Source organism: Aythya marila, assembly GCF_965140915.1.
Source record: "Aythya marila genome assembly, chromosome: 12".
Taxonomy (NCBI): Eukaryota; Metazoa; Chordata; class Aves; order Anseriformes; family Anatidae; genus Aythya; species Aythya marila.
Genome location: NC_139053.1, coordinates 5,895,516 through 5,914,622, shown reverse-complemented (window position 1 = coordinate 5,914,622; position 19,107 = coordinate 5,895,516). Strand labels below are relative to the sequence as shown.

General features: G+C 33.9%; 1 protein-coding gene across 11 annotated transcripts in view; it reads left to right on the top strand.

The window, feature by feature from the left end:
• The window catches only part of RPGRIP1L (RPGRIP1 like), a 74,141-nt gene that overhangs the window by 27,819 nt on the left and 27,215 nt on the right, over positions 1-19,107 (top strand). For 4 of the 11 annotated variants that reach the window (XM_082769782.1, XM_082769778.1, XM_082769786.1 and 1 more), the window contains 12 exons: positions 2,460-2,566; positions 2,782-2,832; positions 4,018-4,197; positions 4,865-4,982; positions 5,890-6,342; positions 6,967-7,118; positions 9,404-9,770; positions 12,410-12,621; positions 13,799-13,882; positions 15,397-15,468; positions 17,025-17,187; positions 18,321-18,421. In XM_082769782.1, the coding sequence (XP_082625908.1) occupies positions 2,460-2,566; positions 2,782-2,832; positions 4,018-4,197; positions 4,865-4,982; positions 5,890-6,342; positions 6,967-7,118; positions 9,404-9,770; positions 12,410-12,621; positions 13,799-13,882; positions 15,397-15,468; positions 17,025-17,187; positions 18,321-18,421 (2,060 nt within the window). The remainder of the gene's footprint in view (positions 1-2,459; positions 2,567-2,781; positions 2,833-4,017; positions 4,198-4,864; positions 4,983-5,889; positions 6,343-6,966; positions 7,119-9,403; positions 9,771-12,409; positions 12,622-13,798; positions 13,883-15,396; positions 15,469-17,024; positions 17,188-18,320; positions 18,422-19,107) is intronic. The other 7 variants (XM_082769784.1, XM_082769779.1, XM_082769783.1 and 4 more) reach the window with 5 other exon arrangements.

Here is a 19,107-nt window from a genome sequence, read left to right as displayed (position 1 = left end):
TCCTTATGACTTCATACTTCAGCTGGATTAATCAGAATAGATAGCCCCATTGTTACACTGAAAATCTCTTTTAATAATGCACCCGACACATACAGCTACAATCCAGTATTTTATTGTTAGTGTAACAGAAATCTTGATGGTTGGTCTACTCTGGTTATCACAAAAGCAGAAGAAGAATAATGCAGTTAGAGTACTGCTGTACAGGAAAAAGTCTCAATAATAATATAATTGGATTGTAACACGTGTGGCCACTTCCTACATTTTTGTTCCCTCTCCAAGTTATACTTCTGTATTGCTCTTCTGGATTTAACAGTGAGTAGATTTGAATTACTGGAGAGGATAACACCTTAAGTCATCAGTCTGTGGAGTCCTCCTTTGGGAGGAATATGATGTTGATGTTGCTAGGATTGACTTTGGGTCACTTTGCTGGGATACTTTTACACCTCACTTTTTGCCTTATTGTTATACAGCTTCACGTTATCTCTGAATTTGTAATATATAGTGAGTGCCCTTTATGCACATCATATGCTATTACTTTGTTGTGTTTAACCTAAAATCAGTGTTGTCCAGCTTCAAGTCTGCATTTTTTAGCTGAGCGTGATTCAACAGCTGGAAAGTCATCTGCTGCATGAAATAAATGCATATTATTTTTTTCCTGGGTGTTTTCTAGAAGCTCTGATAAAGCTAGTTTCCTTTCTACAGAAATTACAGTTTTGAAGTTGACTTCTTAAGCAGCAAGTGAGAATAGATATTAAAAATATCTACAAAAGCTTCAGTGGGGTTGATCTGAGAAAAAGAGTGGACTGAGCTTTCTGCTTGTGCTGGAAAATTCAGGAGATGAGATAGGAGTACCTGAAGGGGGGTATCTTGTCTCCTCATTCCTGGTAAAAGTGCCAGCTCAGATCTCAGTTTATATTGCAGGGATAAAAAGCAACATCAGCATGAGGAACCCTTTTTCTATACACCCCACCCCCCCATGGGGAAGAAAAAGATGTAGGTCTTCTGGGTTATTATTTGGAATGGAAGAGTTGACAAGACTCAATAGCTGATAGGTGTTTCACAATCTTCTATCAAGTCTTCCTCCTCTCCCTCGCAACTCTCACCCCTCTGCCCTTCCCTCCCCAGCAAAATGGAGAAAAAATCTCAAGGCTTACTTTGTTTTCTTCTTTGCTTTTAAATTTTTAGCCCTTAAAGTTTCTTGCTATATTTTCTTCAGTTCAGTTGTACAAATACATTACATTTGCCTCATGACTGCAGAGAATTAAAACCTTACTGGTTAGTATGTATTTGAATTGAAAGTGACTCTTCTGGAGTCTCAACAGATATGTGAGTAAGGCTACTGTGTGTAGGAGCAATGGCATTACAGATGATTCATTTCCAGTGAAGATGTCATTTATATATAAACTCTGCAAAATTAAAACTAACCTGATGTCAGTTTTAGAAACATTCCCAAACCCTTGAGACTAAAATCTCAGCCACCTGTGTTTTACTGAGTTCAATCCTCAAAACTGAAAAGCTATTCCATAGAAAGTAGCAAAGTTGTGCATTATGCCCTGAGGGTCAACAGAAAAGATTCCAGCATTAAAATGATACTGCGCACTATTCTGTTGAAAGCAGTAGAATATATTCTCAACTTCGTATGTAGTGTTCTACCCATCAAATCCCACTAGAGCAGATGGGAATTAGAAAACCTAATACTTGCAATTCAGGTTGACAGTTAACATTTGTATCATTCTGACCTAGAATATGAATTCACAGTATTTAAGTGCATTGCATAAGAATACAGCTTTGGGACTTTGAAAAAAGCACAGAAAAAATAAGAAAAACGTTGTCAAGAGAATGAGTTTGGCTGGGGGAGGAGAGTGGATAGGAGAGAGTATGTTTGTTCCAAAGAAAGTTCAGTGCTTTTGAGGTGAACTTGCTTTTAAAACTTTTCTGTGTGGAAGAAAGTAAGTTTTAACTACATTTTTTGGTCTAATCCTTGATTTTTTTTTTTTCTCTCATGAGACAAATTTCTCCTTGAGGCTCTTGAGATGTCACTGTGGAAGCAGCTAGGCATTAGTGAGAAGTCTCTTCAACCTTCAACTGAGAAGTTTAATGGTGTTTAGTCGTTCAGGCTGACAAGTTTTGTTATCTTCTATGTTCTTTCCCCACACCTGCCCCAGAAGCAGAAACCCAGAGAAGCCATACTTTGAGTGTAGATTTTTGATGCTGTAGGTTCAGTTTTAATGAAAGAATGCTTTGTTTTTTTTTCATCTATTAACATCTATCAGGTCAAAGACCAGGTTCCTATCCCCCTCCTCCTGTTGGTTAATACTAAAGATTTCCCTGTAAAAAATAGATGAGATTCCGTATTTTTCAATTAAGTTTTTACACATAAGATAATATGAAAAGGTAAGCTTATAATTTTTATGATTATGTTGAATTAAGCAGAATATTTTGTTATTTCTCTATGTTAGACCAAAAGGAAAAGCTGATGCAAGAGAACAAAGACCTGCAGACATGCTATCTCGAAAATAAGCAACAACTAGATGAACTGAAAAATCACATGAAATGTTTGACCAAGGTGAAATCTCTCTCTCTTTTTTTTTTCCTATGTTTTATGCATAGTGTAAGTAGTTCTTGAAAGTAAAAGAATACAGAAATACAACCGCATCGTTTTATTCATGATATCAAGCACAATGTCATGTATAGTGAGAATGCATCTTGTTACTCTGAATATAATTCTTCAATATTCATTCACATCTGGTATCACCTTTTCATTGAGTATTTCTGTTTCAGGAAAGTGATGTTGATGCGACAGAACTCAATGAAGCTCTCTTGCTTGTAAAGGTAACTTAAAAAGAATTTATATATATATATATGTGTGTGTATATATATATATATATAAACTCTTGGTTTATTATTAGTTGTTTTCTACACAGTTCTTTGGATTTTTAAGAGCTGGATTATTTTGTAGTAGTTTGTGCTTCGTGCATGTGTATTTCTCATTTTTCAGCTACAGTGAAGCAGAAGGGAAGATAAAAAAAAAAATTGCCAGGATGAAATGTAGAGTTATGTAGATAATTCATTATAACATCAAAAGTGAATTAAACCTGATTCATAAGCATCATTTAAAAAAAAAAAAACAAAAACAACAACAACAAAAAAAAAAGCACCTTGCTTTCTTAGTCAGTTATCATACCATCTAGTTCTTCCTGTAATGTTGATAAGAAAAACATGTTTGTTTTTTAATTCTCTAAGCATAAGAGAACATACTCTAAGCCTGTAATCTCTGAATATGTTAGAGCAACCTCTCAGTTAACTACTTAGCAACCTCTCTGCATTTGCTAAAACAGAAATAGAAAGTTTCCAGTAAACGTTTTTCGTTTTTTCTTTTTTTTCTCTTGCATGTAAGATGTAGTTTTATTCTTTACATAAAAATTGAAAATGAAGTCAGGGGAGGAAGAAATGTGTGCTTTAAGCTTCCACTGTTCTGATGACTTGCATTTAATTTTTCATAAATGTGTGTTTACCGTAATTTGCAGTAATTTTACTATCAGTAGAAGAGTCTCTATGCTACTTTATGCTACTTAAATGTAACTCTATAATGATAATGAAAAAAAGTAAAGAAAAAAAAATCAAAATTAAAACCCAAGTATTAGTAACAGAAGTAATGTAGACTTGGGAATAATTCAAGTTTGGATCATTCAGTAAAGCAGGTTTATTAATTATATAAAAGGCAAATATATTAAGGATTTCTTATTTTTAATGGATTGGAAGAGTGATTGCTTCTGAATATCTCATACATTTGAATTGGTTCCTAATGACCTAGAGATTACATTAATAAATGCAATTCGGACAGCTATGGGTCTATGTCATTCCTATTTGTTGTTATCTTGTGCTCAAAGTTTGCAAAGGTGTGCTTACTCTTATTCTTGTCTCAAGATTTTATTCAAATGTTGTATTTAATCAAGCATGGAAACATCCAGATATTTTGCAAAAGTTTGTTCAATTAACTTTTCAAATTTGCTCCAGGTTCGAAAGCAGCAGCAGAATGGGGACCTTGTGTTTTTGGAAAAAGTAGATGATGATATCAATAAAGATTTGGAACGCTCGATGAGGGAGCTGCAATTAACACATGCAGAAACAGTGCAAGAACTTGAAAAGACGAGGAATATGTTAATTGTACAGCATAAAATTAACAAAGATTACCAGGTACTAAACTCTGCACACAGTGGAAAATATCTTGATAATTACATTTTAACATTTGTAGCACTGGAACTTATTTTCCTTCAGGAAAAAGTGAAGTCGTAATTAAGGCTTGCAAATTGCATCAACAAAGGCAGTCAGTTTTATAAGTAACCTAACATAAGATTTGTTAATGTTGAAATGATCCGAATGACTGTAACGTCAGTCTTTTAACTCACCCTGATTAGAAACCTCAAACACATGCCTTCTTGGGATTATTGCTGAGCTCTTATCACGTCTTCACAGGCAAAATAGTAAGTGTAGTTATCAAATAAGCTTCCTTTTCCACAATGCTCTGCTTTCACTCTCTCCTGTTGGCTTATTGCAGATCATATTTTGGCTTTTCTTTCAATCAATCTGATTGTAAAATAATGCAATCATTGGGAAAACAACAACAAAAAAAACATTAAAACATTGTCCTGAAGGAATAGCTAGTCAATTTTATTTAATAAGGATTTTTAATTTTGCTGAAATGAATTGATCTCTGTGTTGCTGAATTTAAAATTGCCATTTTTGCATACTCTTAAGTGCTCTTTCTCAAATTTAAATACATTTTGTCTTTGTAGCCGAAAGCACGTGCAGTATCAATGCAGACAGGCCTCAATGGTCCTTTTTCCATGCAATTTTTTTTCAGACTGAAGTTGAAGTTGTGACACACAAGATGGAAAGTCTACAGAAAGACTACGAGTTAAAACTGGAAAAGTATGTCCATCTTCTTGATATTAGGGCTGCACGCATCAGAAAACTAGAAGGTATTTTTGAAGTCTATTTTCTTCAATTTTTTGTAGTTTATCTACTTCAAATTGTTATTGTAATTTTGTTCTTCAGAAGAAATATCTTTCCATTCTTAAGACTAGTAGAAAGGTCAGATCTTTAATGACACATTATCTATGTGGTGTTTGTTACTAATCTAGAAAAATTCAACAGAAAAGTTTGTGCTGCAATCCTTGCTGAATAAAACTAGCCAAGCTTTGTTTTTTTTTTAAATAAAAAGTTGACCATAAATATGATTTATTTCTCTGTCCAATAATTACACAGTCATTTTATATGTTGCTAAAAATCCCAAAGTCGTGGCATAATGTAAATGCAGAATATTTCAGACTAATGAATTTAAAATACTATTTTAATGGCTTCGGTGTTTAACATGGTGTATAGAAATCCTGAAACAGGATAATTTAAAAAGCCTAATGTCATAACAAGATTCATGTTTTGTCTTCAAGTTGCATCCCATGTACTAAAGGACTGCATGATGATTTATGTCTTAATTCTGTAAGCACATACTCTTTTTTCTTTCTGTGGCAAGCAATATAACTTTATTTAGTTTAACCCTACAAAAATATGCATCTTAAGTGCCCGCTACATTTTAGCATAGTAATACTTGTTTTGATCACTACGTAAGGCTTCTGCATGTTTTGCTTTTTAATTGTTATTAATTTTAACATAATGTTATTCATGTGTCTATTTTTAGTTATACTGAAGTAGCTCCATTGTGGAGGTATTCTTGATGTCAGAGTACTAAACAAGCCATTGATGTATGATTTTAAGCATGTAATTTCTTTTTTTGGTAACACCTTTAAGAAAGTAACCTTGTTCCTGTAATAGGATTACGCTTTTTCCTCTCTTTTCAGGCATAAATTATTTGTGTTTTATTTATTGCAGCTCAACTAAGAGATGTTGTTTATGGTACTAAACAGCACAAATTCAGACCAGAAATACTGCCAGATGATTCAGTAGATGAATTTGATGAAACTTTGCATTTGGAAAGAGGAGAGAATCTTTTTGAAATTCATATCAGCAGAGTGATCTTCTCTTCTGCAGCTGTGCATGCTTTTGGTGACCATGAGCCTGCAAGTTTTTGTACTTACGCATTCTATGACTTTGAACTTCAAACAACCCCAGTAGTGCGTGGACAAAACCCATTATACGACTTCACGTCTCAGTATCTTGTACACGTTGATGACTGCTTCTTGCACTACATACAGAGAAACAGTATCACACTTGAGGTTCATCATGCATATGGCACAGATTATAAAACAGTTGCTGCATGCCAACTGAAGCTCCATGAAATCCTGGAAAAGAATGGGAAGATCTACAGCACAGCAGTTTTAGTTGGTAATCAACATACAACCATCACCAAACAGAATACTCATTAAGTGACAAATAATGTGTATTTGGCCAACAATTAATTCATGTACTGCTATTTCAAAAGAAGAAAAAATCGTTTATACAACATGATATTTCCTGTTGGATGTGCAGTACGTTCTGGTGATTCTACCAACAGTTGTGGAAAAGCTTGTACTGGTACAGTTTTACCCAGAAAGAGGCCACTAGCTGTGTGTCAAAAATATATTTCAACAAACCATTCTAATGAGCTATTTTTGCCAGTAATTTAAACTGCTTACCACTTGGTGGAACATTTCCAACTATTGACATATAAAACTGTCCTAAGCCTTATTTTTCTCAGAGATTAAAATAACAAAGTTAGCTTGGACAGTAAGTACTGCAGGTAACAGAATGAAAAAACTGTCATGCTTCATTTTTAGGTCATTCATGTAGAGCCAGAAGAGTTGTGTTGTTCATGGCTCTAAAATAAACTGCAGATTTCGTGTCACAAACTTTGCTGTGATGCATAGTCACAAAATAAATGATAATTTGTGGCATGTCCTAGCATTTGTGTTTGACTTAAGTACTTTAATGTTGAAGATTAATGTGATCCCATATGTGTTTATTCCTTAGGAATCAAAGGAAACATCCAAAATTATGGTACTGTAGAATACTGGATCAGATTACGGGTTCCTATGGATCAAGCTATTAGTCTTTACAAAGAGAGGTCTAAGACTCTGGGGTATATAACATCCAGTTTTAGGGAACATGAACAATCATCCCAGGTATGTTTAGTTTTGTACTTCATAGTTTTGGATGCAATGTTTAAAATTGTTTTTTCAGTTGGAATAGTTTATTTCAACTCTTGATGTGCTCAAGGTTGAGGAAGTTAAACGTTCTTGAACTGTAAAATGTCTTTAGCAATTGAATGATGTGTTTTTCATATAAAGAGATACAGAACCAATTGAATTACAGCTTTGCTGAACTGGCAAAGTCTTAAGCTTCAGTTATTTATTTTTACTGACTTGGTCACTAGAACATTTGAAATGATGATGTAATTAAATTGTATTGTATTTTCTTAACCTATAAGTGTCAAATTTTGTTAACATTTTGTTCTAGTAAAACATTCAGGAATGTTAGACCAGCCAGGCCTTGGATCACTATTACGGGTGAAGTAGTTGTCTAGAAAAGTCTAAAGGTTCTTAATGTTTGAGTGTTATGACATTACTTCACTTTTTCCTTTTTATTTTTATTTTTTTAGCTAAACAATGAAGACACTTCTGACAATATAAAGCAGTTTATAGTCATGTTTATATAAGGGTCACAGGCAGGAAAAAGAAGGGACTTTCAGATATCTTTAGTACTTGGTTGAAGAAATAAAAACTAGTATCAACTATGTTGAATTGTATAAATTAAAACACTCCAGACCTAATGGGTATTTTTTGTTATTTATAGCTGTTAAAATTACAACAAGTTTGGAGTAACTTCATTGTTTTATATTATTCCATAATGTAAACTTATACCAGAATACCGATTCCAAAATGTAATTTGAGAAGTACATTTGGTATACACATTCTGTTAAGAGTCAGTGTAGGCATTTTCAGAGAAACATTGAGTTTGATAGCACTGCAACATTTGCTTTAAATCTGATTTTAAAAGAATCAAAGGTATTTTTAACTAACTCATAAAATCTGGGTGTTGTTAAATGCCAAAAGCTGGTATTTAGTTTTCTCTATTTTTTATGTTATGTTATGTTATTTCTAGCTGTGTTACTAGTCCAAACATAGATGAAAGGTAAGGCATGTGGAACAGAGTGTTTTGTTGTAATTATTGTACAATTGCAAATTCAAACATGGCAACTGAAATACACTGATTATAAAGGAGAAAACAGGAGAACCGTCAGAAATGAATAACTGTTTCTAAAGAGCTGTTTGAAACACTGCAGTTATTAAAGATGTTTCATGGCGGAAACAAAAGTCATGTAGCTATAGCACAGATGGCTACATTATGTTAGGGATCCTATGAGTCTGCAGCTGCACAAGTAGCTTCAATTGTATGTTCCAAAATTTAGGCTTTCACTAGTTAAACATATATATAAAATTTTCTGTCCTGTGTAGTGGCAGAAGTCATGGAAACATGAACTATACACAAACTGCTATAAAGACTTTTTTTTATTATTTTGTATTTTTTCCAGTTCTGTGTGTAGCTAGAAATAATAGTCTTAAGGTTGCATATTCAGGACAATACGAAATTGTCAGGGTAGCTGTCTCTACCAAATCCGGTGTGGATTATTTAATCAAAATATACAACATTTTATCACACACAATTAAATTGATAGGTGTTTCTCCATATACCAGAAGACAGAACTCTGCCTTGCAAAAGCAAGATAATTTTGTACAATGAATGAAAATAGCTGTGACACATTACAGCAAAACAAAGTAGCCCTTTGAGATAGATGAAGATGGGGATTACTACTTTAACATAACCATATTATTTGTTTTCTTGTTATTCCTTAATTTTTATTAAAATTAATTTCCTAGTTTACCAACTTCCTTATTCCACTTCAAACATTTATTATTGCTTTTCACATACTGATTTCTATTTTTTGTGAATTCTTTGTGTAGATAAATATTTTGAAGGAAAAAAAAACCTAAGACAAATCTGCAGCACAGTTTTAATTATTGAAAAGTGTAAATAAAAGAGATTGCAGTTATAAAAATTATATCTTGACACAGAATAGCTGTCAAGGTCAGAATCTGTGACTTTAAAGCTGCACTGGTTATGAATCACTCTTAAAACATAACTGCTTTATGGATGATCACATGACAAGTAGATCTTAGTTTTAGAAGAATAAGGCAAATAATCACAGACCTGAAAGGTTTAACCTTTTATTTCCTTATACCAAAAGAGATGTAGTTGTATTTATAGAACAAGTAAGATTTTGTCATAGAAAGTTAAACAGTAGTTAGAGTGTCATCCAAATAAGTTATTTGTTCTATTTATAAATTTCTTAGAGTGCGCCACTATAAGAATTCTAATGTTTTTAATTTCACTTCTTTTTCATTTAAAGCAGCAGATACACAGAACTGCCCAAGTCAGCACTTCAACAGATGGCAATTTAAATGAACTCCACATTACAATAAAATGTTGTAACAGTCTACAGTCCCGAAAAAAACATCTTCAGCCAAATCCATATGTTGTCTACAAGTTTTTTGATTTTGCAGACCATGATACTCCCATCATTCCTAGCAGCAACAACCCAGAAATAGATGACCATATGTGTTTCCAAGTGCCAATGAATGCAGATTTAGACCAATACCTAAAATCAGAATCCTTAACATTTTATGTATTTGATGATGGTGAAACAGAAGAAGGTGGTTATTTAGGGAAAGCCAGTGTGCCTCTTATTTCTTTAGCACATGACAGATCTATTTCAGGTAAGAATTTGACCTCTCTAAACACAACAAAATCCTCACTTCCTGTTTCATATCTCTTTTAAATCTCTTTAAGAACCAAACCAAGGAAAAACCCTTATCATTCATCTGCTCCTCTTGTCTGACAGAATTTTAAAGTCCAGTGAAATCTTGGAAATTTTGCATCACGGTGTTACTCATGGCTAAAGAAAAATCTGTGACAGAACTTGGAAATGGATGAATGATTTTTTTAATATAACCATTAAATTGCAAACATTAGAGAAAGAAAAGAGCAAACGAGAGAAGAAGCCTCAAATATCTCTTTTGCTTACTAAGACAGTACTAACAGAATGTTCCAGGATTGTTGCAGTTTCTAACAAAAATACTAAATTAGTGGGTGTTTGTTGTGGTTATCCACAAACTGCAATGAATCCTGTATCTTACAAGAAGGATGGCAATAGTAGAGTTTTCTTCAAAAACTAAAAAGTAAAAGAGGAAATTGAAGTCAGAAAAGCCAGCTGTCTGAACATTCATTTATGATGATCCTTACAGGGATAAAGAGTCTTAAAATTCTGGTTTGTTCTACTTACTGGTCCTGGTATGGAATAGCTAGGTTTTGATAAATAATCATAACTGGAATGATGTTTCACTCTAGCACTGACTAAATGCTAATAAATTATTGATATTTTTGTTTTTTCTTTGCATTTTAGTAATCTGTTTGCACCTTGTCTCTTTTACTACTGATTTTTGCCTTAAGAAGCCTACCAAATTTAGCAGTTATATTCCTCACACTACTGTATGAGTATGAGTATATTGATTATTAAATAGAAAGGCCCTCTTAGTCTTAGCATCAGGTGGGAAGGGGTGTTTGAAATTTGATTTTCAATATTTGCTGCTTTCATAACTGACAAGATATTTGTGTAAGAAAAATAGTAGGTGCTTTGCAATAAGTCTTGGGGAATAAAATAAAATAAACATTTAGTGCTTCTCTCTGGTACAAAAAGTAACCTAGAATTATTTAATATTTCCTTTTACTGGCTCTTTCTTAAATTCTGGTGATTTAAAAAATAGTTCCTTGGTATATGTACGCTTTCTCCCTCCTTTTTTTTCTGTTGTTGCTGTTACTTCAGTTTGTCAATAATTTATAACATGGTTTCTTTCTCTGCATGTTTTAATTTTTTCTCATTAGTTTACTTTTCTAGCTTTAGCTAATGTGCACTTAAAAATAGATTATAAAATTGACATGAAAAATCAGCCTGTCTTAGGGAAAAAACATCAAGATCTAAATTTGGACTCTTAAAATCATTGTTGACTGGAACTCCAGATATGACCTAGTCTGACTGCCTGACCCAGTTAGACCAAGTTGCTTAGAACCTTGCCCAGTTAAGTTTTTGAATATCTCAGAGGACAGAGATCTATTATTTGTCTGGCCAACCTGTTCTGGTGTTTGACCACCCTTGTAATGAAAACCTTGTTCGTTTTCATTTTCCATCTCGTGCCTGTTGACTCTCATCCTCTTCCTGTGCACTGCTGGCCCCATCTTCTCTGTACCCTCCCATTAGGTGGCTGCAGACAGCAATAAGATCGCCTCAGAGCTACCAGTTCTGAAGGTGAAACAAATCCATTTTCATCCTTTTCTTCTATGTCATGTGCTCCCTGTCGCTCTTGGTAGCCCTCCACTGGACTTGCTCCAGGATGTCACTGTCTTGTGCTGGAGAGGCCAAAATGACACGGTGTTCCAGATGCCATCTCATAGATATTAAACAGAGCAAGAAACTTCCCAGGGCCTGCTGGCTGCTGTCTTGCTGTTGAAGCCTGGGGTGCAGTTGGCCTTCTTTGTTGCGAAGATGCAGCTTTGCTGGCTCATAATTTTCAAACAGGACCAGCTTCTTTTCTGTAAGGAAGGCTGCTTGTAGCTTCTACTGCTGCTTGACATTATTCAGGTATGCAGGACTTTGCATTTGCTGTTGGTGAACTTCATGAGTTTCCTGCCAGCCCATCTTTCCAGTCTGTGAGAAAGCAGCTTTGCGTTCAGTGCATCAGTTGCTCCCCACGACTTGATATCATTTACAAATTTGCTATGGTGTTCATAGCATAAAAGCTGATTAATTAATATTTCACTGTCAACTATAAGACATTTATGGAAGTGTTGAAAATTTTACAGTATGATTATTGTAAAATATAATTACCCCACAAAAGTGGATAATAAAGGAAAATTTGCAAGTAAATTTAAGGTTTCTTCTTTGATAAAAATGTATCAATTTAATGTTTTTTTTTTTTTTTTAATCATTTTATTTTCCTTAATAAAAAATAAACATTAGTAAAAAAAAAAAAAGGGGGGGGGGAATATATTTAAATTAGATATGAACCATATTAGTAAAAATCAGTTATGTCATTTCAGATTATCTGAGAAACCTACAAAACTCCTTGAAAGACAGCAATCCAGTCCCTTCCAAATCATGTATTTCTGAACATTCTCGGTGTTATATTGGGTATATTTGAATCTACAAAACAGTCTTTTGACATTATTTCAATAATGAAATGGCTTCTAAAATTAAGACCATTAAGCTATTTTATTCTTGAATCACATTCAGCGTTGCATTGCATTTTATTGTATATATATAGAATAAGATAATTAGATGGGATTTGCCTTTTGCTTTCAGGTATTTTTGAACTTACAGATTCTGAAAGACAGGTTACTGGTGCTATCAGAGTTGAACTAAAATGGAAATTTGCCTACCTACCACCAAGTGCCTCTGTAATGGCTGCAGACTTACGGAATTACATTCAAAATGAGGAATCAATGGCAAGTAAATTACTAGTAGAGGAAGAAATGCAGAATCCAGTCCCGTCTCCTCTTACTTCATCAGTGACAGTGAGTAATCTGACCAATTTACAGAAGCTAAAAGATACAAAAGATCTATTACAGCAGGTCATTTAGTTCTTCCCTGATGACCAGGATTTGTTGTTACTGTAAAACGATGCATACTACAAATGATTCATATAACCACCATCTTGGACTTCCTTTGGGAAGTGAAATCTTTCTTGTGTCAAAAATTTTTTAAAGCCATAATGTAATGGTAGACAACTGGGTAGTAAAAGAGAGAGTAGGGAGAAGAAATAACAAACATTGAATATCATCCTTATCAACTGTATTTTCAGTGCTGCTGTCCTATGTAAAATGTAGCCACATTAGTTTAACTCCAGGACTAAGGTTGAAATTAGTGATAGTTACAAAGTTAGCTTTGTGCTATTTCTGTCATCTCTAAGAAACTCAGCCAGAACTCAGTCAACTGGAATAGCTTTGGGCCTAAAGTACCAAGAAACCAGATCCAAACCTTAGTACAGACACTTAGGTGTATCTGCAACGCTGTCACTATTCTGGCGTCTACAGCAGGGTGCTAAGATATCCAATAGCTTCATAAAAATCACTCAAATAAAAAGTGGCACAAGGATTATTTTTTTATATAAAAGCCAGTAAAGTGGATTATCAAGAGAGTACAGATTGAAGAGTAATGAGCCCCTTTTTATTTGTTATTTTTTGTCTTTTGTATTATAAAGTCACAGCTGAAATACTAGTGGATCACTTTATTAGTTTTGCAACTATTATCAATCTCTTATCTGTTTGTGACTTTAAAATTTTTTGGGGAGTCAGGGGTAGAGAAAGGTGTCAAAGATATGGCAAGCCTATAGAAAAAGAAATCAAGCACGCAGTAAACAGTAACAATTTATTCTGCCAGATGCATGATGCTGCTGAGTTTAGTCCTACAATGATTTTGCACCTGGAACTCACTTTGCATTCCATGGATGTTCTGTAGAGTGTTACGCCCATTTGTGGCTTAATTCTGAAAGGCATCTCCATTTTATGTGGGGGGGTATTCAAACAAGAACTAGATCATCTTGCCCATTTAGAATTGAAGGTAGTACAATTACATTTGTGTACAAGTCAAAAAAAAAAAAAAAAAAAAAAAAAGGATTTCTCAGAATTTATTGTAAATAAGATAGTTAACATATGCTAATAAATGGACTTCAACCATATTTTTGTATTATAGGTACCAATACCCAAACCAAGGCACCGTGCAGCTCAAACAGAGAAGAAAGTATCTTTTCTGGATGCTAGTTCAATACAGACGGCAGTAAGTTTTAATTGCTTAATTAGTTTTCTTGCATGCTGAAGCAAGAAAGACTACTTATGTCACAGTATGGACAAATTGTAGAACTAATAATTGTGAACACTCAGTTGTTTAAGCAACAGACTGGCATGTCCAAGGCAGTGAGTGATAGAATAGCAGTGCATATAGGTGTTGGAAACAGTGCAGGGGTATCTATGATTCCCTCAGAATTGCTTGCTATCCTGCACAGCTTATGAGCTTCCCCTTTCGTGGACTTAGGGCAAATTCAAACAGAACCAATTAACTGTCTCTGCACTGTTTCTTAGCTCTCTAGGTTATCAAAATGTCTTTAATTAACCAGTCACACTGAAGCACAATTGGTTGATTGAAACCTATCTGAAGTGTGCCAATGGTGTTCGCAAGTTGAAACCATTTATAGCTACCTCTTTTCAACAAAGTTTGTCAGCTGTGATCACAAACACTGTGAGCCCCAGTACACTTCTAAACTTGCGATAAATTCATTTATGTTCTAGACTCTAGGAGGCTTTTCATGGAATTAACTCAAACATTTGCTAGATGGTATACGTTTTCTTTTTGGTCTTAAATAAACTGTCTTCTGAGGATAGATTGTATTAACTCCAGTAAGCTCAGGTGAGTTCTTTAATAGCTAATTATAAAGTTTATTATTAATATCATGTTGCAGTTAACTAATAGTCTTAAAAATACCAGCTGTTTTCTCTATTTACAAATACCTTGATTGAATTTATTATTTGAAATACCAATTTCAATTCACAGCTCCTTCTGCTATTGCTGTGGCTACAACTTCGTTTTGAGCTGTACTATACAGATGAGAAATAGGAAAAAAGGCAAATGTCAGAGAAATCAAATCTTTTTAAAGCTAACTGACCCATTAGCCATGTAGTTAAATGCACATAACTTCAGCTGTCCAGATTAGAACCTCTCAAAATCTGTCAGTTTTTCACAAAGGATGATTTTCCAAGGGAGAGGTTTAGCTATTTTATCTTTATCAGGAGTCACTCACTACCAGCTTTAAAAATCCAAATCTCACTGTCTGGTTATAGACAAGTAATGATAGTACTAACTAATGAAATATTTGGGGTTTCTCTGAAGTCTAAATCTTGTGGTGACGTTGCAAGAGTGTGCCCATGTAAGAGAATTAGAAGCTTAGCAGATAAAAAATGAGCAAGAATGGTCTGCTTCATTTTCTAAATAGCAGAGAATCTGTTCCTCAGATATTCATGTGACACGTGCCAAAGCAAATAGTTTTGGGAAAAGGAAGCTCACTAAAAAATTGGATGAATGGTTTGACTCTCATTAGGACCCAAACTGTATGAATTGTCCAGTGTCATGGGTGGAACCTATAGCAGTTGGTAGATGCAGTAATGCTAATCGAGAAAAGCAAAGGAGGGTGTAATTTCCTGTCCAAATGCTTCTCCACCAGTAAATTCATACCTAGGTTTGTGTTTTAATTATGTAGTATGCAATAAAGTCTTCCCCTTATTTTACCCATAACTTAGGGCTCTGTTGTTGAAAATGACATGGAACATACACGGAAGACAAAAGCTACAACAGGTCCAAGCACTTTAGAGGTATGAGATTATTCAGTTTTTGCAGTTTATATAATGTATTGCATTTGAATTCCAGGTGTATGTTATCTCTTCAGAGCCATACATTAAAAACCAAACTATCGTTAAGTAACATCTCCTAAACTTCATTGAAATATGAGGGGGAAAAGTGATTCTTTGTGATGACATTCTTCTTTTTTTTTTTTTTTTTTTTTTGGTTGTTAGAAAAGAAGGAATTTGTCTTCTTATTTGTCTCTATGTTTGGATGAAGTGTTTGTCTTCACTCTAAAAATTATCATTATAAAGTGGGGTAGGAAAGAAGAAGAAATATATTATCTTTGGAATCTTGCTAAATACGTAGCATTTGTAGGAGAAGATAAGTATTAAATGCTGTAGTACCCCTGTTGGCTTTGAAAGTAAGTTCCTGTGGCAGATTGGCAAGCTCTTGGTTATGGTGGTGTTAGTGTTTATTCACTGGCTGTTAACTTCCTTTCACTTTTCTACTTAAAAGCTCATTCAGGGGTTTGAATGAAACGCAAAAATCTTCCTCTACCACATCAGGTCATATTGGTCAGGTAGAATAGTCAAAAACTAATCAAAAATTTTATCCACCAAAATGTAACTTTCTCACTGAAGGAATTCTTTATAAGGAATGCCGAAACATTGTCTAAAATAGTGTTTTAGTTACAAGAGATCATGCGTGCCAAGGAGACGCAAAGTCTGTTTCACTTATAGAAGGTTCCAGTGTTTTGTGACTATCGCGTTGCTTTGTGTGGCTCCAAATGTCCTGAAGTAGTTAAGTTAAAATGGTTAAACTATTTTGTGTCCAAATATAAAACAAGTTTGGAAAATCTGGGTGTTCTGTGGACAGCTGAAAGTTACCTCACGTATTCTGAGGTTTGGTAGATGAGGCATGACTCTAGCTGTGCAAACCGCAGTCCTGGAAGACAATTAATAAATAATAAATGGAATCTTCCACTGAAATTTGCAATATCTCTAATGTTATGTCACTGATAAGGCATTATTATTTGTAATTGTGCTTAAAGTGAAAGAAGGGAATAAGATGATTACTTCAGAGACGGTTTGGTACTAAAGTTATTTTACCTTAGATAACATAGTTGTCATATTTTATAGCAAAACTGTTTCTGTCTTTTTTTATCTTTTACTTTATTTTTCGAAAAAGAAAATGTTGTATGAAATATGTTATAAAATTGCCAAGTAAGAATTTTTTTTTCCTATTTTTTTTTTCAAACTGAGTCTGTTAGAACTGAAACAGCTGAAATACAAATGAATCTCCAGAAATTTAATTGTATAAGTTGACAGTCACCAAATTATTATAATAGCTATGTTTTCACAACTGTACATTTGTTAGAGGATTGTCTGTCTTCCATATCAGTTACCTGTTACTGCAGTTGAAAACTTTCAATTGCTTGTTATATTGCGTAAACAATACAGTTGTTTAAAAGGCATTTGTGTAATGAATGTGAACCATAACTTTTCAAGTTTTGAACCTTCATAACTTTCAAGGAATGTTTTAAAAACTGAATTTATCTGTTTTTATGTTGCATGTGGTATATAAGGTTAAACAAGAAAGGCTGGCAGATGGTAAGGTGAAGGATGTTGCTGAAGAAATTCAACAAGAAAAAGAAGACCTCTCACATCTGTCAGAAGGGCAGTTGGCTGACCAAAGCCCAGTTACCTCTGGAGATGAGACAGAAGTAACTGAAGAATTGGAATCAGAAGGTAGAATTCATTTTTTACGAATAAGTAGCTGTATTTCCTTAATAAATCTATCTTTCCATTTTTTAAGCATTTCTTACTAGCAGTGGGAGCTGCCTCATTATGAGAAGCTGCATGACAGAAATGATATTCTGGTGTACTTCATAGCTGAAGCTGGCTGGTGGGTATGGTGGTGTTATTTTCATCCCAAATGGAAACTGTATAGTAATTGAATGCAAAGCTCTGGTATCTGACCTAGATTCATAAAAAATTAAAGGAAACTTGGCTTCTATTTTAAATGTCTTTATATTCTCCCATGGAACTATACTATTCTAAAGACTATTTTAATGAATATGCTCCTTTGTCTGCAGATAACAGCCAGTGCTGATACTGGAAATCCTTTCAGACAGTGAAAGGGTAGTATGTCTTACCATATTTGTGACATAAATTTGTTAAGAGGTAGATGTATTTCAAGATTATAAAAGCTGGCTCACCTCGTTGCAACTCTAAGCTTAAACAGTTTATTAGCAAAATAAACCAAGCCTTTGGTGTACCGTATTTAAAATAGACACACAAACAGGATGTTAAAATTTCAGATTCTTCTTCACAGCTTCTGTGTAAAAATTCATTAGTAAAATTGGAAAAACATGAAGTTGAATCCCTGTTGTGTTTTTAAGTAATTTGCTCCAGAAAAGAGAGACCTGAATACTCTTCAAAATAATTCATCTGTGTTATAGAATTACTTTATTTAAGAAAAAAAGAGTAACTCTTTAGATGTGCATGGTGTTAAACCTAATAAGAGCAAATGCAAAAGTTCAGGCCATATCCTACCTATGAACTGTTGTTCATACTTCAGTTCATGGCAAGACTTGTATCATTGCACTTACCAACTTTTGTCTTGGAAATATTAGTATTTTTTAGCAAAGCAGAAAAAAAAAAAAATTATTTAGACCATGTTAAAGATCATCGATTTGCTAGTCTTATCTTTCGCAAGGAAGAGATTTACTTGATGCTGTTTTGCTATATTTATTAGAAATAGCTAATATATCGCTATCAGGTTTCTCAGCAAATCTCAGATGGACCACAAATCCAGGGTTGTTTTTTTAACTACATTGATTCTTTTTTTTTTTTTTTTTTTTTTTTTTTTTTTTTTTTAGCAGATCAAGATGATAAACATACAAATGATGCCATTGAATCAATAATAACTGACAGCGATGACTGTATTGTTGCAAGTCCGGTATCCAAGAATATTAAACAGGTCAGCTGGAATATTTTATGGCAATTACTTGTTAAGTCTAAAAAACAAATGAACGAAACTTTTTAAGCCTAATTCCTCTAAGAGTAGCTTTCCTATTTCTAAGGTCAGGTTCTAAGGCATTTCCAATGAATTTGCGTTTTCCTGTTTCTGGTTGAAATAGACAATTTTTCACAGGAAAAGGAAAAATTTACCATAGCCATATTGTTCATGTGGTTTATTGTTTTGTTTTTAACTGGGAAACTGACTACCTGATGATGATTTTCCTAATTTTGTGCGAAAATAACATTTCTAATATTATAGTTTAGGAAATTTTTAGAATGTACCAAGGACATTAAGGTAAATATTGTTTAACTTTGGGTTAATTTCAGCAGATTTTGGACCTTTAACTGTGACTATTTGTTGTCATCTTTTCCACTGTTGTCACCTGATATTTTGTTGCTAGCAAACCCTTCTTTTGCATGGCTGGGATTCCCATGTGCTGTACATGCCTGTGTTGAACCAACCAAAAACCAACCGTAGAAAATTAGGAGATAGTAATGATGACCGTTATCTTGTTCTGTTGCATTTGTTATGACTACTTAAAAGACTTGGAGCTAGAGATTTCTAATGTTTTTAAATCTGAAAGCAAATTTTAGTTCTGGACAATAGACAAAGATAACCGTTATAATGTGAATAATTATAATGTG